This window comes from Cyprinus carpio, chromosome A6 (genome assembly GCF_018340385.1).
Source record: "Cyprinus carpio isolate SPL01 chromosome A6, ASM1834038v1, whole genome shotgun sequence".
Lineage (NCBI taxonomy): Eukaryota > Metazoa > Chordata > Actinopteri > Cypriniformes > Cyprinidae > Cyprinus > Cyprinus carpio.
In genome coordinates this window covers 8,289,570-8,313,464 of record NC_056577.1, presented here as the reverse complement: position 1 = coordinate 8,313,464, position 23,895 = coordinate 8,289,570, and the positions used below count along the sequence as shown (strand labels likewise).

At 36.1% G+C, this 23,895-nt stretch overlaps 1 protein-coding gene across 2 annotated transcripts in view; it reads right to left on the bottom strand.

Moving 5' to 3' along the window:
• Positions 1–217: 217 nt before the first annotated feature.
• LOC109060714 (potassium voltage-gated channel subfamily H member 7-like) overlaps positions 218–23,895 on the bottom strand; it is a 42,028-nt gene continuing 18,350 nt past the window's right edge. The window contains exons 6-15 of one of the 2 annotated variants that reach the window (XM_042757848.1): positions 19,405–19,830; positions 17,790–18,189; positions 16,927–17,126; positions 15,632–15,884; positions 10,055–10,260; positions 8,003–8,108; positions 7,407–7,613; positions 4,657–4,801; positions 4,326–4,473; positions 218–3,335 (exon numbers count right to left, since the gene is read on the bottom strand). In XM_042757848.1, the coding sequence (XP_042613782.1) occupies positions 3,261–3,335; positions 4,326–4,473; positions 4,657–4,801; positions 7,407–7,613; positions 8,003–8,108; positions 10,055–10,260; positions 15,632–15,884; positions 16,927–17,126; positions 17,790–18,189; positions 19,405–19,830 (2,166 nt within the window). In that variant the 3' untranslated portion in view covers positions 218–3,260. Of the gene's footprint in view, positions 3,336–4,325; positions 4,474–4,656; positions 4,802–7,406; positions 7,614–8,002; positions 8,109–10,054; positions 10,261–15,631; positions 15,887–16,925; positions 17,127–17,789; positions 18,190–19,404; positions 19,831–23,895 lie in introns of both variants that reach the window. The other variant, XM_042757849.1, reaches the window with a different exon arrangement.

Below are 23,895 nucleotides of genomic sequence, written 5' to 3'. Positions count from 1 at the left end.
GCACTGTAGAGCAGAAAATAATGGAAGTTATATTTCCAAATTAATACAACTCTTTGTCTGCAACTGAGATTTAAATTGTGTTCCCTTTCATTTATCCCTTATATTTCTTTGCTTGGTCTTAACAAAAAAGTAAAAAGTTACATTTAAAAAGTTACATTTAGCCTCATCAAACCTGCTGAAACCCTGTTTTTCCATAAAAAATCTTGTGCAACGTTGTAAATTAAGCATTCTGTCTTTTATTAATTTACACAGTTGTGTGTTGACTCTTGTTATATTGACAATATACAGCATAAATAAAATACATACCAATATATCCAAGGAGGAAAACATTCTAATCTGCTATGTCTTGCATTGTATAAAATACAGTGTCAAACATTTAAAAAAATGCATAAAAACAATTTTGCGAACAGCACTAGTTTTAAAAAGTGACACTGTACAATATGTTTAAAAGAGTTTGTGCAAAAGATCGCAATAGTATCATAACTCTCTCTTGTTCTTTTCCCGCACTGGGCACATGTCCTGGCCATGTCCTGCAAACACCCCTAAGGCAAACCCACTCCGGCCAGCTTCCTGAAACACCAGACATGACTTCGACCATCTCAAAGGAAACTGTTAGGTCAAAGCATGCCGTGATCACAGCGCTCACACGAGCCAGACAGGACACCCAATGACATATCTGTGTGATGGCAGATGAAGATTTAAAGCCTCTCTCGCCTACACTGGTATGTCACAATGCTCAGCCTCCAGATTTCAGCCTACCAATCAGATTGATTCATTCACATCAGAAGCTCTAAATCTGGTGGCTCTATGAGTAAATTACTAAATTAAGACATGCATACATTTTTTTTCTGCTTTTTTTTTGTTTTGTTTTTTTGTTTTAGCTGACACTAGGAAGACTGTGTGTTTCAATGCATCTCATTAAATGGGATTAAGTGATTAATTCAACTAACTAACTTTGGTTAAACATGCAGTCCTACACATGAACTCAATGCCATGTTATACTGCAAGACTAAAAGTTTGCATTTTATGGGTTCTGTTAACATAGATTTATTATCTGGAAGGCCAAGGATGACTGCTGCTACAAAACCTAGTGCTTTCACCTCCAGATCACATTATCCAGATATATTTCTACAGATAAGCACTGCTACAGCTTCAGAATTAAAGAATCTTCTAAAATGAATCTGTAAATTGCATAAAGAAATGAGGACAAAAAAGCATAAATAACACAAAAGGGCTTTTCACAGGACCAGTTTTAACCCTGGGTTGAGCAACTGTACCAGCACTGCATGAAGTGTACTCTGCATGAAATCTGTATGTATGTACTGTACATGTGGAAAAATTGTCAATAAAGCAAATTTGACTTGACTTGAAATCAGGCATTAACCTTGCTTTAACAATGCTAGAATCCAAAGGCAACAGACAACCAATCATAAATAGTAGTTATACACCAATCTTGATTTTTCATGGCCGACTCCATAACTGATTTGTTATTATTTAATTTTTTTTAAAGCAATATATAAGATAGAATGACTATATGAACAATGTGTTTTATGCTCTATTACAGGCCGAACTCTCAGTAGTCATTTAAAATTAGAGGCAAACACTGCACTTTAATCATGATCCAAACAAAGATGCTACATACATGAGCAGTTTCTGATTTAAATTAGATGTCATGTCAAAATCTGAAGCAAAACCAGAATGTTCTGACTAGCACTGTGACATTATACTACGTAAAACATATCTGCCCAAGACAGAAACAGCAGATGGGCTGAAGGAGACGCAATTTCACTCTCTGACAGCAGGTGGCGCTTATGGAACAGCAGCAGATCGTGCGTTTGGAGCAAAAACAGGCCGGTTCCGATTTATGGACATTTGAACGTTTTCTAACAATAATTGTTTCGGGACAGTGATAATTTGTTCGTTCTTGGCTAAACGAAAACACATTTACATTTTTATTTGTTTTTTAAATAAAAATTTTCCAGGACTACAACAAGATTTGCCAGGACACTTTACATTTTCTCTCATTTTGCATGTGTTTTCCGGGAGTGGTAAATTAGTCATCAATTTTCTAGGTTTTCCAGGATGTGTGGGAACCCTGGTAATACAGCTCAAACTGCAACATGAATGGACAACCAGAGTGGATCATTGTGGCAACATTTTATGGGCTGCATTTGTTTTTATCATAAAATTTGCCTCATAAATATGCAAATAATATCTACCCAGGGTTAAAAATGACCCTTTAAGTGTTAAAAGCCCCAAAGTCGAATGTTTGTGAAGTGGAAGGTTTAAATTACCCACCATGAGGGCCAAAAATGGTGAGACTTATTTAGACCATCAAAGTTCTGTCAAATTCAATACTGAGATATGATATTGCAATACTGACAATGTTACAATGTTTAGTTGGCTCTGAAGGGACAGCGTGTCATTGCTGAATGTAACTGTCCTGTGGAAATCTGATATGGGCAGAATAATGTGATATTTGGAGATGATGACAGTTTGATGATGAGGCTTTGTTTTGCAGAGTTCAGTTCAAGTAAAAGATTCTTCCTGAATACCAGGAAAGTCATAGTTAAATAAATACATACATAAATCTCAAATAAGTGATATAACGACAAAAACCAAGCTCATGTCACTTGATTACCAATGCAAATGTTTTTTTAAGAAACATGCAAAAATAAATAAATAAATAAATAAAAAACACTGCATTTTTTTCCAGCATGCATTTTTCATTAACATGGTTGTATGTCCAATATGTTACTTCCTGACCACCGTTTCATTTATATATTTACAAAATGAACAGCCTTTACACTGATTCATACTGCATTAATGCATCTGTTCACCGGCTTTTGTTTGACTCCTTTTAAGGTAACTATAAGGGACATGGAAGGTCATTGTCAGTTCTTTGCATATGACTCTTCGGTTTTGTGTTTTCTACCCTGAGTCTAGCTGTAGCTGCTGTTGTTTTGAAGGGAGGAAGTTGAGCTTACTGTAGATTTTGTTCTGTCTATGCATAGTTACTTAAATAGCATACAGAAGTTTGACTCCTCTATGAGGCATTCTTATTCAAAATTCAGAATATTACAACTCAAACCTCATGATTAAACACTGGTCTTACTGTACATGCCCCTGGGAATTCTGTTGTTATTAGATTCTGTTTCATGACCATATATTACTGCCCTGGAAGGCCAGGATCAGAGGAGGGCCTGTGTAGACCCTCCTCCCTCTCTGGCTCTGTCACCAATGGAGTGGCCGTGTTGACGTCAGAGTTCATCTCCGTGGTAACAGCAGGCGTTGGAGTCTTTGGCTTTACAGGCGTTCTCTAGATCACCAGAACTCTGCAAAGAAGAAAACAGATTAAACATACTGCTATTTGTGCCATTTGAATGTTGTATGCTAGTGTTATTGCAAAGTCAGTCAAAATCAACTGCAATCTGGCAGAAGTTTTTAATCAAATGATGCTGCACAGCACAGTGGACAAATGCTCGTACTATTGATAACATTGTGCTACTGTTTGAAATGATTATTGTTTCATATTGCCTGCTTTCACATAGGAATTTTAAAAATAGTATGCAGTAGCGTTGCTAGGCAGTTGCCAGGGTATTTCCAGTTGTTGCTAGTCAGCTGTAAGCTAGGGTGATCTCTGTATACAGTAAAGTCACAGCTTATGAAAATTAGAAATATCATTTAATGTTACACATGTATAATACAATTATTATGAAAATGGTAAACATTTGAATGCAGTTTTAAATACAACATGTAACATCTAATATTTATTTTGCAATATAATTTTGATGTCTTTGATGCAATGGTCCAAATTTAATATTTTTTACAGTGTAAATTGTATTAAAACAAATCATTGTCAATAATTATTAGTTATAATATTAATTATAACAATAGTATATGGTACCCACACAGGTATACTACTGTTAAAATAACAGCTATGATTTTGAAATGCATTTTTCTCAAATAAACATATTTTATGTTCTTGTCTTTATTTAAGTGCAGGAGGACATCAATTTATTTAGCTTTGTAATTAGTGATACGACTGAAAGCCATTTGTTAGGAAGTGCTTTTTATTATGGAATTTTTGCGTTTGAAGAGCTAAAAAAACATTTCAACTCAAATCAATATTTTGTGTGTAAATATTTAATTATGTGGCAAGTAGCCATATAATATTGTATTGACAGGGTATATTCACTGATAACAACCAGCTGGATGCACATTATTCCTAACATATAAGTGAGATTTCAATTAAACTTGGCCACTGAACTAAGAAATATCCCCAGTTTCTTCTTCAGAAATGCTGAACACAGCCGGTGTGTTACCTGCATCTGCATGGCAGTGACGGGCTGCACGGGTTTGTGGTAGTCTGGAACGACGGACACAGTACTGTACGCTGGAGGTCCCAGAGTGCTCTGCCTCTGGAGCAACTGTAAAATAGCCTGGATGTCTGATGTCATCTGCTCTTCCAGCCTACAAACACACACATATATTGACACAGAAGTGCAATACAGTCTTTGACCAGCAGATGGCGGCAAGTACCATTCTATAAATGGCACAAAATGTTCTGCATTATAAAGTTGATGTTTTAACTCATATTCCCTTGGTTTACTCTTTCATGTGACCTACTTTATCTCGCTGTTCTCTCTCTCTCACCTGTTTAGGTGTTCCTGCAGTACATCCAGTCTTTGCTCCATTTCGCCGAATGTGATGTCACTTTCACGGTCGTCTCCTCCTTTTCTGTCCTGAGATTTCGCTGAGTCATCTGCATTCCCACAAGGCCATTCTTCAACACACACATCTAGAGAAACACAACATCCCAGTGCAATTAATCACAGACACACACAAACACATCAGATACATACAAACCCAAATGAATAAAATATATGTAAGACGGATTAGTTATTTATGTTGTCAATTGTACTGCACACACACACACACACACACACACACACACACACACACACAAACCCTATAACAAAACATATGGCACCATAACAAGACAAATTAGATATATCTCATATACACACACACACACACACAAACACACACACACACACACACGTCATTAATGCTCTCTCCACACTGCACCAGTGTCCCCTAATATAACAGCTGCAATACCCGGAAGCCAAAAAAAATGTTTGCCTCAACAAGATATTACACCAAGCTCTCATCATATGCTCTAGTGCTGTATTGTAATATTTTGAGATTTGGAGAAAAAATGAGAGAAGGAAAGAGAGGAAGAGAAGCTTCCTGGCTATGTAATTATATCAGCAGTCATTGTTCATTAAAACCTCTTCTTTACAGACCAGAGTCACAAAAAGTCTCTTCTAGTTATTTATAAATTTACTCTTTATATATTCAATCTGAAATTGCAATTTTTGCCAATACTTTCTACGAAACTTGTGTATACAATGCATTTTATATATAGGTTCATAGAAAGGGTTGCCAATATTGATAATAATACCATCAAATACACCTTAAGGTGCACATTAGTGGAATTTCGTAGTCAAAAAAGGTCCATTGTCTATAGTCAACACTGTAGAGATGTATGAAGCACAGCTCACACAGAAGTCACTTTCAAACCACACAGCTTTCTGTTTGTCAACGTTGTGAATGTGTGATCTGATCAACTTGAATCAAAAATTGTACGGGGAAATCTTTCATAAAATTTCCGATCACATGGATTCCAACTGAAATCACTAGATTTTGCTTGCAAAAACTTTTTTTTAAAAAGGTGATATATTATATTATTATAAAATTGTTGCAAACACATTTTTATGAAATCACAAAGGGTTTTCAAGCTAGGCCCATGGAACGCAGAAAATATGACCAAAAGGAAACATTTTTAAGATTAAAGACAATGTAATAGAAGTTACGCATTGATTATTTATGTTAATTTAATGTTTAACACACACACAAACACAATAGTTGTAAAACAGAAATTCTAATTATGAAAACATGTTACAAATATATCTTGATTTTAAAGGGGTCATATGATGCTGCTAAAAAGAACATTATTTTTTGTATTTGGTGTAATGAAATGTGTTTATGCAGTTTAAGGTTAAAAAAACATTATTTTCCACATACTGTACATTATTGTTTCTCCTCTATGCCCCACCTTAGGGAACGCGTCGGTTTTTACAAGGCTCATCGCTATGAAAAGCTAGGTGTGCTGTGATTGGCCAGATATCCAGCGCGTTGTGATTGGCCGAATGCCTCAAGCGTGTGACTGAAATGTTACGCCTCTTAACATATTGTGATGTCTTGTCCGTCTGGAGCGACGAGACATAAACATAAAATCCATTATAAACGTGATATAAACATGATTTCTAGTTATGTTTTCTTTTGGAAGGCAAACACAAAGTTGTTTCGCTTTCTCAATGAAACAGCGTCACACACCGCGACCTTGGGTGAGCGAAGGCCGGAGGCCTAGAGTGAGCTGCGGCTGGCTTGAGTGAGCAGAGGCAGGCGGCTTGAGAACGGTGCGGCAGGTTGATTCTACGAAGGAGCGTACCTTGGGCTTGCAGCAACCACATGTGTGGACCACGGGCTGGATTCTGCTTCGTCCATGGTGAAAGTCGATCGGGGGATCCACAGTGCAAAGTTGATGTATTTCCTCAGCGACCAGCACGGATCAGCTCCAGGCGGATATCGCCTCTTTTGGAAGGCCAAACAAAGTAGTTTCGCTTTCACAGTGAAACACACAGCGTCTATACGACATGGCGGCGGCGGCAACAACAATACTACAATGAGAATAAAAGGTACGCCTTCTTTCTCTGCATGAACATCTGGGCGGCGTGATGCAATTTTTCCCACATACTGATGTAGATATGTGGGGGTGTGTTAGAACGAGTCGTTTCTGGGGGGCGTGGACGAGTGTTAACTTTTATAAAGAATATCTCTTTGGATTTGAGACGTTAGTCTTTGCAAAGAGCTTGTAACACTTCAAAGAGAAAGGAAAATTTGAAATCGCATCATATGACCCCTTTAACAAAATAAAATAACATGAATAGTAGGTAGAAAAAAGTAAAATAAAAGGAAATTTTATTATTTGCTCTTGCTTTGTACTGTTACAATATAAAATATAATTTAATTTAGAAATTGTCTTTTAAGTCTGCATGAAGTAAAACATTTTTCTGACCTATTCTTATTAAAAATTATGTAACTTGATCTTCCGTCGAAATTACTCTCTGGTGATATACGTCCGACAATCATTTCATCCGCTTAAATCCCGCCCCTTACAGTTGGCTTCAAGCTTGAATTAAGATCTGCCTCCATTCAATCAGCAAATGATGGATATAACCAAGTATATTTTTTACTTTTCCGATCATCTGTTTTCTGTTATCTGTATGTCACAAGTAAAGTGTTACTGTAGGGCATCCTGGAGAATGAGTATGTTATACCTTTGTGAAACAGATGGTTTTCAACGCAATCTTTAGAGTATGTGTCAGGGATGGTGTTCAGGTTGACAGGAATGGATTGACTCAAAGTCCTCGCCATCTCTTCCTCACCCTCCTCTTCCTCTTCCTTCTCCTCCTCTCCCGGTAATGTGTGAACCTCTCGATCTCTTCCCCTTTCTCTGTCTGTCCTGCTCAGTCTGTTAGGAGAACCTGAGGGAACACAAAGTCCTCGCAGAATTACACACACAGTTCTCACGGTCATTCTGCAGACTGCACTTTAAACAAAGAAAAAGATAGTGAGGGATGTGCCAGCAAGAGAGTAAGCGATTTGGCTGGGATGAATAATCCAAACAGCCGGTTACACAGGGACGGGGGTTAAAACGGCTCTTGACCGTTCAGGTGAAATCTGGCACGTAGCAAACATACGATAACAAACATCTGTCTGTGGCCAACAATCACCATGGCAACAGCTTGAAACCCAGCAGGAGATAAAAAAGAGATGGGTGGAAAGAGGAGGGGAGGTGACAGGGGAAGGGAAACAAAGGAGAGACCGAAAAAAGAGAGAATAATGGAAAAGAGGAGAGGAAGTAGCTCCTGACCTGCGGAGCGGTTCTTCTTAAAGCAGGGTTTGGTCCTGACATCAGGGTCTTCTGTGTCTGAGTCACTCACATCAGTGTAAAGGTTGCTCTGAGGAGCCGTGGCTCCCTGCCACACACAAGACAACATTACGTTAGGCAAAGCATTATACGGACACTAACTTTATTTACTGCATCAACATCAGGAAGGGAAAAACAGATAGGCCTTCTTCTGCAAAACATAAAAGCTGACTTTTTGAAGAATTTCTAGACCATTCTTTAAACATGACGACTTCAAAATGACATAGAGAATAATACATCAGAATAACAACATAAATTTCAGTCTCTTTGTTACAAAAAAAAAAACTGAGCTTTATTGTCATTCCACTATATGTGGAGACATACACAGGGTTTCTTCAGGTATCATCAAATCTAATTTAATGGCTTTTTAATGCCATTTTAAATTTCTTAAATGCCATACACAACCCATATATATCACACACACTCCCGGACAAAGGTTTTTAATGTTTTTGAAACAAATCTCTCTTGCTCAACAAGGCTACAGTAATAGTAACTTTGAGAATATTATTTCAGTCTGTCTTCTATTTTAATATATTTTAAAATGTAATTTATTCCTGTGATGCAAAGCAGAATTTTCAGCATCATTAATGTAATGACCAATTATTATTGGTGCTCAATTATTAATAATGGTTCTTATTATTATCAGTATAGAACACTTTTTTCTGCTTCATATTTTTGTGGAAACTGTGATACGTTTTACTTTTCAGGATCCTTTGATGAATAGAAAGTTCAAAATAACAAAATAAAAATCTTTTGTAACATTATAAATGTCTTTACTGACACTTTTGATCAATTAAATTTGTCCTTGTTGAATAAAAGTATTTATATATATATATATATATATATATATATATATATATATATATATATAAAAAAAACATTAATGGTTCTTCTCAATGGTAATACAGTATATTATGGTTTCCACAAAAAATATGACACCTAGAGTAATGGTGCTGAAAATTCAGCATTCAATCACAAGAATAAACTATATTTAGAATATATTCACATAAAAACAGTTATTATAAATTGAAATAATATTTTACAATATAACTGTTTTTATTGTATTTTTGATCAAATAAATGCAGCCTTGGTAAGCATAAGAGACTTCTTTCAAAAACTTAAAAAAAAAAAATCTTCATGATCCCATATTTTTAACCACACATGCAGATATTTCAAAATTGATTTAACAAAGTACCAGTAGATGTTGAATGACAGACATACTGAAAAATCAGGCCATGACTGGAAAAAGCTTATTTTTTTCAATCATTTGAAATAAAAAATATGAAAGGTTGGAAAAAAATAGGAGAGTAAACCACCAGTAGGTGGCAGTAAGTGACTGTTTTAATAAGTGAGCTTATGAATCATTATTTCAACTGATTCATTCAGACTTAAGAATTTTAATGCCATTTAAGGCCTTAATTTTCGAAAAAACCATTTAATGACTTTTAATGCTTTTCAAAGCCCCATGGAAACCCTGCATACAAAGGAACAAAATGGAACCATGGTTCTACACATGTAAATGGACTGCATATATACACTCATTGGCCACTTTATTAGGTACACCTATTCAATTGCTTGGTAACACAAATTGCTAATCAGCCAATCACATGGCAGCAACTCAATTCATGTAGGCATCTAGATGTGGTGAAGACGACTTGCTGAAGTTCAAACTGAGCATCAGAATGGGGAAGAAAGGGGATTTAAATTACTTAGACCATCATTTCCTAATCTGCCATGTCTTCACTTGTACCTCAGTGTATGTGTTTGTCCGCGCTGTATGCCCAAAACAACAGTAAGTTGTCCCTCTAGGATTAATAAAATCATACAGATGTGTATACATGTGGCAATAGTTAATTACATGATTTCTGAAGATGTTCTGCTTAGTTTTCATAAAGGGTCGGGGTGGACTGCAGAGGGAGCTTTATGTAGTCAATGCTAGCGTGGAACATTTCATCTTATTTCGAAACAGTAAGCACTTATAGCTTGCTGCTTTACCTTGGTGTTTTCTTCACGCAGGTTAAACGTGAGCTCCAGATTGGACAGGAAGTAGTCTGAGAATTCAGGATACATGTCCAGAACCTCCAGCAGATCCTCTCTCTGGATGGTGTGGAGGTCGCAGTAGCTCAACGCTCGAACATCTGCATTGGCTTTTCCTGGTTTGGCGTACAGATGAATCATCTCTCCAAAAATATCATTCTTACCTGAGAGGTGGGCGTACAGTGATCAGAGGAGAAGAGAGGGAAGAGAAGATAAAGCAATGAGGGAAGAAATGAACAAAGAATTAGAAGGGAGAAAGTAAGTTCCCATATTAGTGTGTGACTAAGTAAGCAAAATTTCACAGGCAAAAAAGGTCAACTTTAGTAGTGATGTATGACGCACAGCACACAGAAGTCACTTTCAAACCAGGCAGATTTCTTGAACCCATTGCAAATTCTGTGGGTAAATCTTCTGCATGTGAAATTCCTAACTGCTTGGATTCCTATTGAAATAGTGAAATATGTGTCAGTGCTGTCGACAGAATAATAAGTTATGTAAGATATTTGCCAATTTTTTATTAAATAAAATTCACTAAATTGATTTTATTGAATGTTTATCTTTAAAGTTGAAGTGTGTCATTTCTGAGCCAAAAATAATAGCTGTTGGCAAACATGCTTTCAAAACTCTCCCCATCTGCCACTGATCAAACAAACACTTCTTTGAGGGAATCAACCTTCAAATAGCTTTCTTATTGTTGTCTTTTCATATTAGAGTGGGTTGATTAGGGTGTAATGGTATGCGTAGTCGTATACGTATTTCGGTAAGGGTACACATGTGTACCAAACAAATACAGCATTGTTTTAACCACTGCACGAGTGGAACTTCATTGGAAACTTCCAGTTATATTCTTACTTTTGATAATAAACAGTCTCATTTTTCAAATTTAAATTTTTCTCCCCAGGAAATTCAAACAATAAATGACGTTTTAATGCTCTTCGATGTGGCGCGACAGATCGCTGTATAAACGCCTCAGTTCAAAAGGCAGTGCGGAGTGTGAATGAGCGCGATCGTCCCCTCCTCTTTACTACTAGTTTTAACATGAAATAAACATGAATGAACATCTCATGTAATCACTCAATCAGTGTTTCAACCGCGGAAAGATGTCAATAAAACAGCTTGTAATATAGTTTAATTTAGAGCATAAGCTGAGGTAAACCGTTTTTTTTTTTAAAGCAATCTTATGTTTAGTTTTCCTCCTGCTGTACCGAAAGCATACCAAATCTTGACGGCAAAACTGAGGAACATACTTGAACCGTCATGTTAGTGTACCATTACACCCCTAGGGTTGATTCAAACTGATAATGATTTTGTAAGTCTTTTTGTTTAATTCAATAAAAGAACCAGCTTATGAGAATCATTTGTTGTGAACAAGGGAACACTTGTTGGCATGTGTGTGCTGCCAGTGAAGACAAAATATTTATTATCTTTTAATTGTCTTAGTAATATGTGACCCTGGACCACAAAACCAGTCATAAGTCCCAGGGGTAAATTCCAATTGTAGCAATAGCCAACAATACATTGTATGGGTCAAAATTATTGATTTTTCTTTTATAATAAGCAGGATAATAAGCAAAGATCATGTTCCATGAAGATATTTTGTAAATTTCCTACCGTAAATATATCAAAACTTAATTTTTGATTAGTAATATGCATTGCTAAGAACTTCATTTAGACAACTTTAAAGGTGATTTTCTTAATATTTTTAATTTTTTGCACCCTCAGATTCCAGATTTTCAAATAGCTGTATCTCGGCCAAATTGTCCTATCCTAACAAACCATACATCAGTGGCAAGCTTATTTATTCAGCTTTCAGATGATGTATAAATCTCAATTTCAAAAAATTTACCCTTATGTCTGGTTTTGTGTTCCAGGGTCACATATGTTATTTATTTTAACACATTCAGTTTAGATTGCTATGAAAGCCCACGGACAAAAAAAAAAGAAAAAAAGAAAACAAAACAAAAGGTAATTGCATTGCTTTTTATGTCACAATTCGAAATTTATATCTTAAAACAATGAGTTAACATCAACGGTTTTCTAATAAATTTTGTGAATGTAATTTCGTAAATGTTATATGTGATTTTGTGCATTAATATGAATATCAAATGGAACTCATTCTGAGAAAAAAAGTCAGAATTCTGAAATGTAACCTCACCATTCTGAGATAAAAGTCTGAATTGCCAGATGCCAGCTCAGAGTTCTGAGAATGAATAGAAAATCTGAGAAAAAAAAATCTAAATTGTAAGATATAAACTCTGAAATTGCAAAAATAAAGTCGCAATTACTTTTTTTATTCCAAGCTCACAATTTGGGTAAAATATATTGTGATAAACACTGAGGATGTGATATTTCTAAAAGCCCCTGCAAGCTTCCTGAGGACATGTGCCAATAGAAAAGGCAAGGCCTGACCGCACATTTCTATAGTGATACATATCAAAGGTCAGACCTGACAAACAAATGACAGCCACCTGGGCAGCGGCCACCTGCCACCGGATCTAAATCTGGCTCAGGGTCTTGGCTAAAGCCATTAGTGCTGTATATTATATATCAATTATTTGAGGTGAGTATGATATTAGTGTAACAGAGTCCAGGCCAGAACCAGAATTAGTGTACAGTGATGAAGTGTCCATCTGCAACACTTTCATAAGACAATAGATTCTTGCTGAGGTAGTGATTCTTTAATTGAGACCTGAGAATACATATGAAGCAGGAGGTAGCTTCTCTCAGCAATTTTGTGCAGTGTATAGCAAGTTTCTGCTGAGTTGCATGAGTGTGTAAGTGTGTGTCTCTTTTTCTTCCCCTGGCCTTATTCTGTTAAAGCCAGCTTGCGTAGGAAGAGAGATGGAGCATTTAAATTCGGCTTACCCTGCTCCACCTGCATCAGTGTGGCTGGAGACTCTTGAGCATGTGTGTGCATGAGTTTAATAAGTGTGCCTGTAAATAATGAAACTAGCGCTGTCACTCATGGCTCTCCATCACACTAAGTGACACTTCGCAAATCTAATGAACAAGGGAAACATGCACCACACTGCCATCACTCTCATTCCTGCATCTTCTTATAAAATTACAACTCTCTTTCTCCCTTGTTCTCTCACTTTCTTTCAGCTATCCTCTATTTCAGTCTCTCTCCATCTATAAAAAAACATGATGCGCTCATCATAGGACAGATCTCCTTGAATGAAGGACAGCACTTCTTTCATTAAGTCTCTTATTACCTTTGAGCCTCTGAGCTGTTTATATTAAATTTAGATGAGTGTGCAAGTGCCATATTGTAAGACAACCCATTTTTCACAGCATTCCATTAAACCACAATTAGGACATTGATACTGTACTTTTTATAGGATATATACACCGATCAGGCATAATATTATTACCACCTTCCTAATATTGTATTGGTCCCCCTTTTGCTGCCAAAACAGCCCTGACCTGTCGGCATGGACTCCACTAGACCCCTGAAGGTGTGCTGTGGTACCTGGCACCAAGATGTTAGCAGCAGATCCTTTAAGTCCTGTAAGTTGTGAGGTGGGGCCTCCATGGATCGGACTTGTTTGTTCAGCACATCCCACAGATGCTCGATTAGATTAAGATCTGGGGAATTTTGATGCCAACTCAACACCTCAAACTAGTTGTTGTACTCCTCAAACCATTCCTAAACCATTTTTGCTTTGTGGCAGGGCGAATTATCCTGCTGAAAGAGGTCACAGCCACCGGGGAAAACTGTTTCCATGAAAGGGTGTACATGGTCTGCAACAATGCTTAGGTAGGTTGTGCGTGTCAAAGTAACATCCACATGGATGGCAGCACCTAAGGTTTCCCTGCAGAACACTGCCCAAAGCATCACACTGCCTCCGCCGGCTTGCTTTCTTCCCATAGTGCATCCTGGCGATATGTGATCCCCAGGTAAGCGACGCACATGTGATTCATCAGACTAGGCCACCTTCTTCCATTGCTCCATGGTCCAGTTCTGATGCTTACGTGCCCACTGTTAGTGCTTTCGGCAGTGGACAGGAGTCAGCATGGGCACCCTGACTGGTCTGCGGCTATGCAGCCACATACGCAACAAACTGAGATGCAATGTGTATTCTGACAACTTTCCATCAGAACCAGCATTAACTTCTTAACCAATCTGATCTACAGTACAGTAGCTCGTCTGTTGGATCGGACCACACAGGCCAGCCTTCGCTCCCCACATACATCCATGAGCCCTGGTCGCCATTACCCTGTCGCCAGTCCACCACTGTTCTTTCCTTGGACTACTTTTGATAGATACTGACCAATGCAGACTGGCAACACCCCACGAAAACTGCAGTTTTGGAGATGCTCTGACCCAGTCGTCTAGCCATTACAATTTTGCCCTTGTCAAACTCGCTCAAATCCTTATGCTTGACCATTTTCCTGCTTCTAACATCAACTTTGAGGACAAAATGTTCACTTGCTGCCTAATATATCCCAACCCACTAACAGGTGCTGTCATGAAGAGATAATCAGTGTTATTGACTTCACCTGTCAGTTGTCATAATGTTATGCGGTCACAAGTTTTTTTGGGATTTGATTGGAAGCTGAAATATGTTAGACTAGAAGCCCCTTTCACACATACAGACTTTACTGGTAAATTACAGGTAAATTACCGTTAAGAGGTCAAGTGTGAACAGGACCTTTTCAAAAATACCAGTAAATTTGTTCTGACAATTTATGAGAAATTTTGATTAGATTGGAAGGGGTGGCTTAGACCAGAAAATAATTAAGCATGTTAACATTGAATTTGACTATTTTCTAAATCAGATTTAAAAATACCTTGCACACATGTGCAGTGCTGGAATGTGTATGTTTACATTTACTGTACATTTAGCAGATGCTTTTGTCCAAAGTGACTTACAAATGAGGATGTAAGCAATCAAAATCAACAAGAGAGCAAAGATATGCAAGTGTTATAACAAGTCTCAGTTAGCTTAACACAGTACACGTAGCAATTTTTTTTAAATTATACAATAAATAAAAAAGAAAACAGACAGAGCAAGTTTTTTTTTTAAAGAAAACAAGCAGTTTATGTTTACATAATTTAGATGTCATACGTACATATTTATATATTTAGTAATATTTACTAAATATTTGCTAAAAAGCCCTTTTGACATAAATGTCAGCTTTGTTTTTAGATACTGTATGTCATCAAGACAAAAATTGCAATTATTCTCGCAGTAGCTTCGATGACATTATTGAGGTGGCTTTCTCCTGTTCTGAACAAGACAACTGTGAGCTACACATGTGCTGATGTTTTGTACAGAACACATGTAATGCTCATGTAAATGAATATGGCGAGTCAAGTCACCTTTATTTCTATTTCACTCTATACCATACAGATTGTGTCAAAGCAGCTTAATGGAAACTCAGATATGGAATGTGTAATCTTACTGAATTCATTCTGATTGCCGAAAATGAGTGCATGTAACCATACCTAGTGAGATTTCATCACAACAAAATTTTGGTGGGTTTATTACAGGCTTACAGTGGAAGTTATTTAAATTGTTCATTGCTCACCCAGGATAGCCATCACTATATCGTCTCTGAGGATCTCGATAGATCCCCTGGCCACAAAGTAGAGGGCCGTAAGAACGTCCCCACAATGCACCAGCGTGTCACCCGGCGGGGCATGAGTGGTCTTAAAGCGCATCGCTAATGCTCGTAGACATCCTTTGGTCGCTCCATGGAAAGCCTTGCAGCTCTGGAGCAAACTTTCATTCAGATGAAGACAGATATCAGCCTGCAGGCACTCTGGAAAGCCCTTCAGTACCTGCAAAAAGGGGAAAATAGAGAGAAAAGACAGAAAAAGTGTTCCCCATGGAGAAGAGGAGAAGGAGGGCAGAAAGATTGCAGGCTTTAAGAGCTTTGTGTTAGAGCTTAGATTATACAATACTAATATAGCCCAGCCTCCCTCAACTACAAATACATAAAAGATGAAGCACAGTATGAATACATCTGGGATCCTTTGTTTCTGCTGCATTGCATTGTTATTGCCTTTGATTTGCTTTTGCTTCATATAATGATAGCACATCAAGCAGAGTAAAATGCAACTGCCACTTATGTTTTAGCCCAATTTTTCTGGTTTATCTAAAAAAAAAAAAAAAAAAAAAAGACTAAAAAACACTGTTTCTTGTTAAAATTGCATTTAGGAAGTCTGTCAGGGAACAAAGACTGGCATGGAAATGTATTAATCTGCAATAACTATCTAACTGACTGACTACCTAAATAATCTGATGCCTAATAAAATGGGAAATGTGAGTATGACCTAGGTCCATCAAAGTGAAACAGGATGAGTCACAGTACACATGCCACTAGCTTTGTTAATAGAGTTTTTGATTTAACGTCAGTCTTCAAATGGACCAAACTTTAATTATCTTAATTGAGAATAACATTTAGACTATGCTTACCTTATAAAACGGTAAGTATATAACCAACACTGCTCACAGTTAGACATGCACAGTTTAAAATCAACGGCATGCTTTGATACAAATATACAGTCATTATGGAAAACTTTTAAGATAAAATGACTGCAGCTTTTTTGGTCAAAAGCAAACATTAATCTATACCTCCTGCTCACCAGGGTGTTGAAGTCAGTCCGTTTGAGTGCGTATAAGAAAGAAAAATACATATCAGATCACTGTGTAGAAACATGAACACATTTGACATTAATAGTCTGTGACTGAAATACTGTACATATGTTTGATACACTAGATAGCTAACACACTGGCACATACTATACACACTGACAGATAAAAGCATTTATTTATTCAATGACAGGAATTTACGTTAAGGGGAAAAAACCTGACTCTTACCATGTTCATGTCAATGCCATTGGTGTATGTCCATGCGTGTTGGAAGTACTCCTCCAGTCTTTGCCTCAGCGGGTTAGGGATCTGGTGGAAGCGAATGAATTCTTTGACCCGAAGCATCTGCAGATGGTACCGAGCTGTTCCTGAGTACAGTCGCTGAATTATAGCAGACACATTCCCAAAGATACTAGCATACATCAGAGCTAAAACACAAAGAGAGAAGACACACACACACACACACACACACACACACACACACACACACACACACACATATATATATATATATATGTATGCATATTTGTTTGTGTGTGTGTTTGTATTTATATATATGCATACACATATATATATATATATATATATATATATATATATATATATATATATATATATATATATATATATATATATATATATATATATATATTTCTTGTTATTATTGTTGAAAACAGTTGTGCTGCTTAATATTTTTGTGTAAACCATGATTTTTAATAAACATATTTATTCCTTTAAAAAATATTACTAATATTAATATATTTATAGGAACAAGTTTCATGGTTATATGTTTTATATTTTATGTGATGATTTTGTATGAATTTAAATTTATATATCGAGAGAGAAAGAGAGAAAAAGAGACGATAGATAGATAGATAGATAGATAGATAGATAGATAGATAGATAGATAGATAGATAGATAGATAGATAGATATAAAAGTATAAAAAGTATAAAAGCCCATTACATTATATTATATTATTTTATATTATATTTGGGAACAGCTACGATTAAGCTGACTTAAAAATTGTTCCTGTTTGCTATACTGGTGATTTTGATGCCATAAGTTTAATTTTAATTTGTTGATACCCACAGCCAATGAGCATGACACAGATGGAGAAGATCTTCTCTGAGTTGGTATTTGGTGACACGTTTCCAAAACCCACGCTGGTCAGACTGCTGAATGTGAAATACAGTGCTGTCACATACTTGTCCTTGATTGAGGGGCCTGAGGAGAGGTCAGTGCCGTTGTACTGCTTGCCGATAGATATGGCTAGATTGTCTAACCAGCCGATAGTGTGATCCAGATAGTGTTTCTCCACATTGCCAATCGCATACCATATGCAAGCCAACCAATGAGCAATCAGTGCAAAGATACACATGAGGAGCATTAGGACAGCCGCCCCATACTCTGAGTAACGATCCAGCTTCCGTGCCACACGGACCAATCGGAGCAGTCTGGCAGTCTTTAGAAGGCCAATCAGAGTCGTGGTCTAATCAAGAAGGTGAAGAGCAAACATAAATTCATGCTAACATAATATTTAGATAAAAATGACACTATTGCAAGAAAGCTAAAACAGCCAGTCATATTTAACACTAGAACTGACATGGGTTAATTCTACCCATGACTGTTTTTCAAATGTATGTAACAGATTTTCAGTGAAATATCCAAGTCTCTTAGTCATTGACTTTTACTAAAATTGTGTTATTTACAATCCCATGTTGTTAAAAATTGTTTATATAAAACACTTTAACTGCCAGGGGTTGTTGTATACCTAAAAAAAACAGAGAGTAAAATTAACCCATGCACATGACTTTTGATATGGTTTTTATATGGCTAAATGTCACTGTATTATGCCACTGTCTTCACAAAGTAATGTCTAGAGTCATTTTTTTTTTCAGGAAATAGGCAGGCTAGAATAAATAGCAACACAGTAGTGAGCAATAAATTAACAAAAATAATAATTAATGCAAAGTCTGAACATTTATGAGTAGGCTAACATAAACTTTGGGTAATTATTATTATTATTATTTTTTTATGCAATTTTAGTGTTTATTGTTTGCTACTGTGTTGCTATTTATTCTAGTCTCCCTGTTTCCTGAAAAAAAAACAAAACAAAAAAAAAATATATATATATCCAGTGATTTATTATTGCTCACTATTGTCTATTTAGGGTATTTTAGTATTTTAAATAACATGGGTTATCTTAATATGTGATTAATTACATATTATTATAACATGATACCACCCAAATATGTATTTATTTCCTTATAATTCTCGTTGTCATTGCAGGATGGTTTAACCTATATTCACCATTAAGAAAAGTGATTAGTGTACTAAAAATAATCGTTTCATGACTCTAGACATTACTTTGTGAAGACAGTGGCATAATACAGTGATATAATATGTTTTTAGCCATATCAAAACAGTAGTCATGTGCATGTGTAAATTTTACCCGCTGGCAGTTTTAATGTTAAATCCATATTTAAGTATTAAACTGTATTTTATATTTAACCCCAAATTTTGGGGTTGGTTGCCAGGTGTTCTGGTTGGTTGGTATGATGTTCCATGTAGTCTGAAGTAGTTTTTTTGTATTTGTTGTTTTTGTTACTCAAAGTATAAGCAATAGTATGAAAAGCATGAAAACTCATTCATTCTAGAATGCTTAAAACAAATCAAACCACACATATACATACGCACTGCTCACCTCTTCTGATCCTCCCTCAAATATGAGCAGGTCAAAAGGTATGGCTGCCACCATGTCTATGAAGAACCATCCCTTGAAGTAATGCACTGCTATCTTAGCCGGATGACTAACCACCTCTTCATTGGTGTTAACGTACGTAGTCCGGAAATTTATAAGAATGTCTACGATAAACATGATGTCCACCATGAGGTCCACCACGTTGATTGGGCTGCAGGAATAACCACACTCTCGTCTCTTCTGCTCCTCCACATCATTGAGCAGGAAGGCCGCACTGTAGGGTGTGAAAACAGCGGTGTAGATGACTAGCAGCAGAATCAGCCAATCCCAGACTGCCTTAAAGGGGCTGTAGTGTAGGATGGTGAACTTGTTGATGCGTGACGTCTGAAGTTTATACTCTGGAAGTACATCGGCGCCTAGCGACAACACCTGAAGCATGGAGATGCGGTTACTATGACAACAATGGTAATTCTATATTTTGCAACTATTAACAGATATCAGAAGCTGCAAAATCAGAGACTGGAAACAACACAGTGACTCATGTATTTAATGTACACATGATTAAATTCATGCAGTGTAGAATGTGATTCAGATATTTATGATGTTAATCTCATAAATTTTAAAATTAGAAATCATATTATCAGCATAGCAATTTGTGTTCATGTTCATATTAATAACGACTTTTGCCTCAAAAGTCAAACTCCTGATTTGCTGCTTATTAATATTTAGTAAGGTAGTTGTTAAATTTAGGTATGGGTGGGTTATGGGATCTAAAATATGGCCACATATAATAAGGCATTAATATCTGCTTTATAAGTACTAATAAACTGCCAATATGCTAATCCTACGCACACTAATAAGCAACTAGTTAATAGTGAAAACTGCTCCCTAAATTAAAGAATTCCATAAACTGATATGGCATACTTTTACAAAAGCTAAATTATATAATGTTTATGCAAATACTGGATTATTATTATCCAGGATTATTTGTAAATATTCCAAAGAGCATCTTGTTCTTCATTCTAAGCCAGGGATTCCCAAACTAAGGTTTGCAAACCCCTAGGTTCATGAGGGAACTATAGAGGGTTTGTGAGGTAATAATCATTTAAAATAATTCTAAACATTTTAATATATATTTTATGTTTACCAGAATGTATTGTGACAATTAACCAACATCAGAGAACTGTGAACATGAAAATGTGTTAAATTATTCAAATATGACATAATTTACTGAAATAAATTAGGGCTGTCATATATATATATATACATGTAAAAATTATTAATGCATTCCCAGGTTTTTAACAGATCAAGTGAGCCAATGATTCAGTGACCAATTATTAAAGACAGCCTTGTTTTTAAACGAATCAGCCATTTGAATGAATCGGTTGAATGAATGACTCATTGAGACGTTATGTTGTTGTGGCCACCGACAAGCAGTTTTAGTTTCATATTGAGAGCAACATTTAATAATAAAAAGAATACAATTTCAGGTTTTAATATTCTTATTAAAAAACAAACAAAAATGATTAATAGCCATTTATTATCACTATTTTTCAAAATATTTATTCTAAAGCTAAAAGCTTGGTTTAATCACTGGTTTAAGCAAAGGTCAAAGGTAAAAAATTGCATATTTGTTTAGTGACACTGTTGATTTCCATCTTAATTTTGAAATTAGTTTTCTGTGACCATTTTCAACCCTCTCTGACCCTTAGAACTGATCATACTGTTTTTCCTACTGTACCTTTAGGACTTAAATATGTAAATTAGTAAGTATAGTTCATACTGTTGTTAACATAATCATGGTTGTGATGCCAATATCATAAAGAATTTTGTAGCTTTGTTTCTAGAAATAATCTGTTTTGATTGGCCACAATGCTTTGCAATGTGAATGTTAGAGTATGTCTGTTTAGTACTTAGTCATTGAGCTCCTTTTTTTTAATAGAGCATCACACTGTATGTCTACTGTATAAAAATTCTGGGAAACAGAAGAGAGAGCAATACATCATGCCTACAGTATGATGCAAATTTCATGATCCAGCTCTCAGATGGTAATGTGAAAAGCTGAGAGAAGGCCACATGGTGACGGGTCATAGCCATGGCAGCCATGAGTTAATCACGGACCACAGCACACCATCCAGCCAGAGAAAAAAATGACATACAGAAAGTCTGTTATGTCCTTCCCATCAGGGAACCAGTCTGTTCGGACAAGACCAGTCTGGGTGTTCAGTGAGCAAACAAATGCATAGGATTATATACACTGCATTATATTAAAGCATCCAGAAACACCCTGGATGCTTATTATTACAAATGAGTCAACAGCTGCTTTGATCTGTACAGTGATGTATGACAGCATGCATGTGGGACACACTAGGACAGTCTCAATGTCACAGAGGCAATGCTCATACAGCCCTCCTCTCCATTCCTCCACTGATACGGATGTGAGACAATTTTCTCTTGCTTTCAGTGACAGTAATTGCCAAGCCTTCAGCTAGCCTGTGTGTGTATTTGTGTGTCATGGAGGGTGTCTTTCATTCTCTCTCTCTCTCTCTCTCTCTCTCTCTCTCTCTCTCTCTCTCTCTCTCTCTCACACACACACACACATATGCAACTACACAAACTGGCTGAATAATGTAGGTATCTGCTTGGAGGCCCATGGACTGCAGCCACCAAGAGATCATATGCTATACTTTTAATAGTGTATGCTGTATTTATTTTATTTATATGACAATTTAACATAACTGTTTACTATTTTAATGATTTTTCAATTGTTATTTATTCCTGTGATGGCAAGGTTGAATTTTCAGCATCATTACTCAAGTCTTCAGTGTCACATGGTCCTTCAGAAATCGAATAGGCTGATTGGCTGCTAAAGAAACATTTCTTATTATTTGCAAAGTTGAAATAAGTTGTGCAGTTGAATCATTTTTTTCTTGATTCTTTGATGAATATAATGAGAAATACAGGTCTACAGATCTAAACGGAAGTGAAGTGGAAGAGAAAGGTTTTTTGTAACAAATTTTAAAGTCTTTTAAAATTTGTTTCTGTCTTTTGATCAACTAAATATTGTCCTTGCTAAATGCATTCTTGCTGAACAGAAGTACAGCATTGATATCTTAAAAAAAAAAAGTACTGAGCCCAAAACCAAACATTATATTATTTTCTTAATCGGTTATTTTCTGAATTATTTATTGTATGTTTATATAAAAATCCTAATTTTGTATGAAGGTTTTGAAAATTGTTTGGAATCTTTAGAATCTATTAATAATAATAATTTTATCACATATATGATCATTTCTCATCAACAGTTTTGTAAATCTTGTCTGAATTAATTAATAAATGTTTATTGTTTTTTTTAATTTATTGTGTGTTTGTCATTTTGGGTCATAGTGTCTCAAAATGGTGAAGCAGTTTTTAAAAAATGCTCTGTATTGACTGAGGCCATGCTAATTAGTGGAATAATCAGAGCTGTCTCCATGTGTTCTCCTAATTACTGTATATAAGCTTGTCTGTGTGCCACTTGACAAGTTGTGTCCTGCCAAATTACTTCACCCATGCAGTGTATAAATAAATTATTGGGGTTTAATTATTAATCAATAATGCAGTGCAGTAATCAAACTCTGCCTTTAAGTGACATTTGTTGGCTTACATCAGATTCAACTTTAAAGTTATGTTTATCTTTAAACTATTATTGTGGATAGTTAAAAAAAAAAAAATCTAATATGAATGTTGCACATTAATGTAAGTGACTTCTCTAGCTCATGAACTTTTTCATGAGTTTTCATTTGAGGATCTCATTATTATTAAGAAGAGTATAAAGATATGTATTAAAAAAAGTCAATCAGAAAGAGAGAAATCATGTTCAGCATAAAGGTTGCGGGTGTGTGGGAGGCTGCATTTCAGGATAAGATGCCAAGACCCAGTTTAATTAGAGTCCAACTCTTCAACCAGCATGACACAAAGAATAGAAAAGATGAAACGAGCCATCTGGGTCTGTAACTGGCCATCTGGTTAGTTACAGGCAACAAGTCTATAATGTTGCAAATAATCATAAACAGCACCACTGACAGAAATAGACAGAAGAGGTGGGAGAGAGATACAAACTAGAGCCAATATTTTGCATATATGTGTTTAGTCATTAGTGGTGCATATTCGCGTATACACTACTAGATTTATTACTTCATGTTTTATGATTAGTTCCTACTACTTATTCCAGACATGTTGTTATAATACATGTATGTAGAATACGGCGTTCCATACTTCTTTAACGGTTATCGGTCCTGCTCACTGTGCAGCAAATATCAAATCTCAAGCAGAGGGACTTAAGTAGTTATGTAGAATCAACAGACATTTTATATCTATTTTGTGCTGTTAATGGTGTGTTGTAAATAGTTGTTTCGTAGGAAGTCACCATCATTAGTGCCATCTTTGGTCAACATGAAATAGCATTCGCAATTTATTTCTGTTATATGACATATTTCTGAGTGAAACCCAATA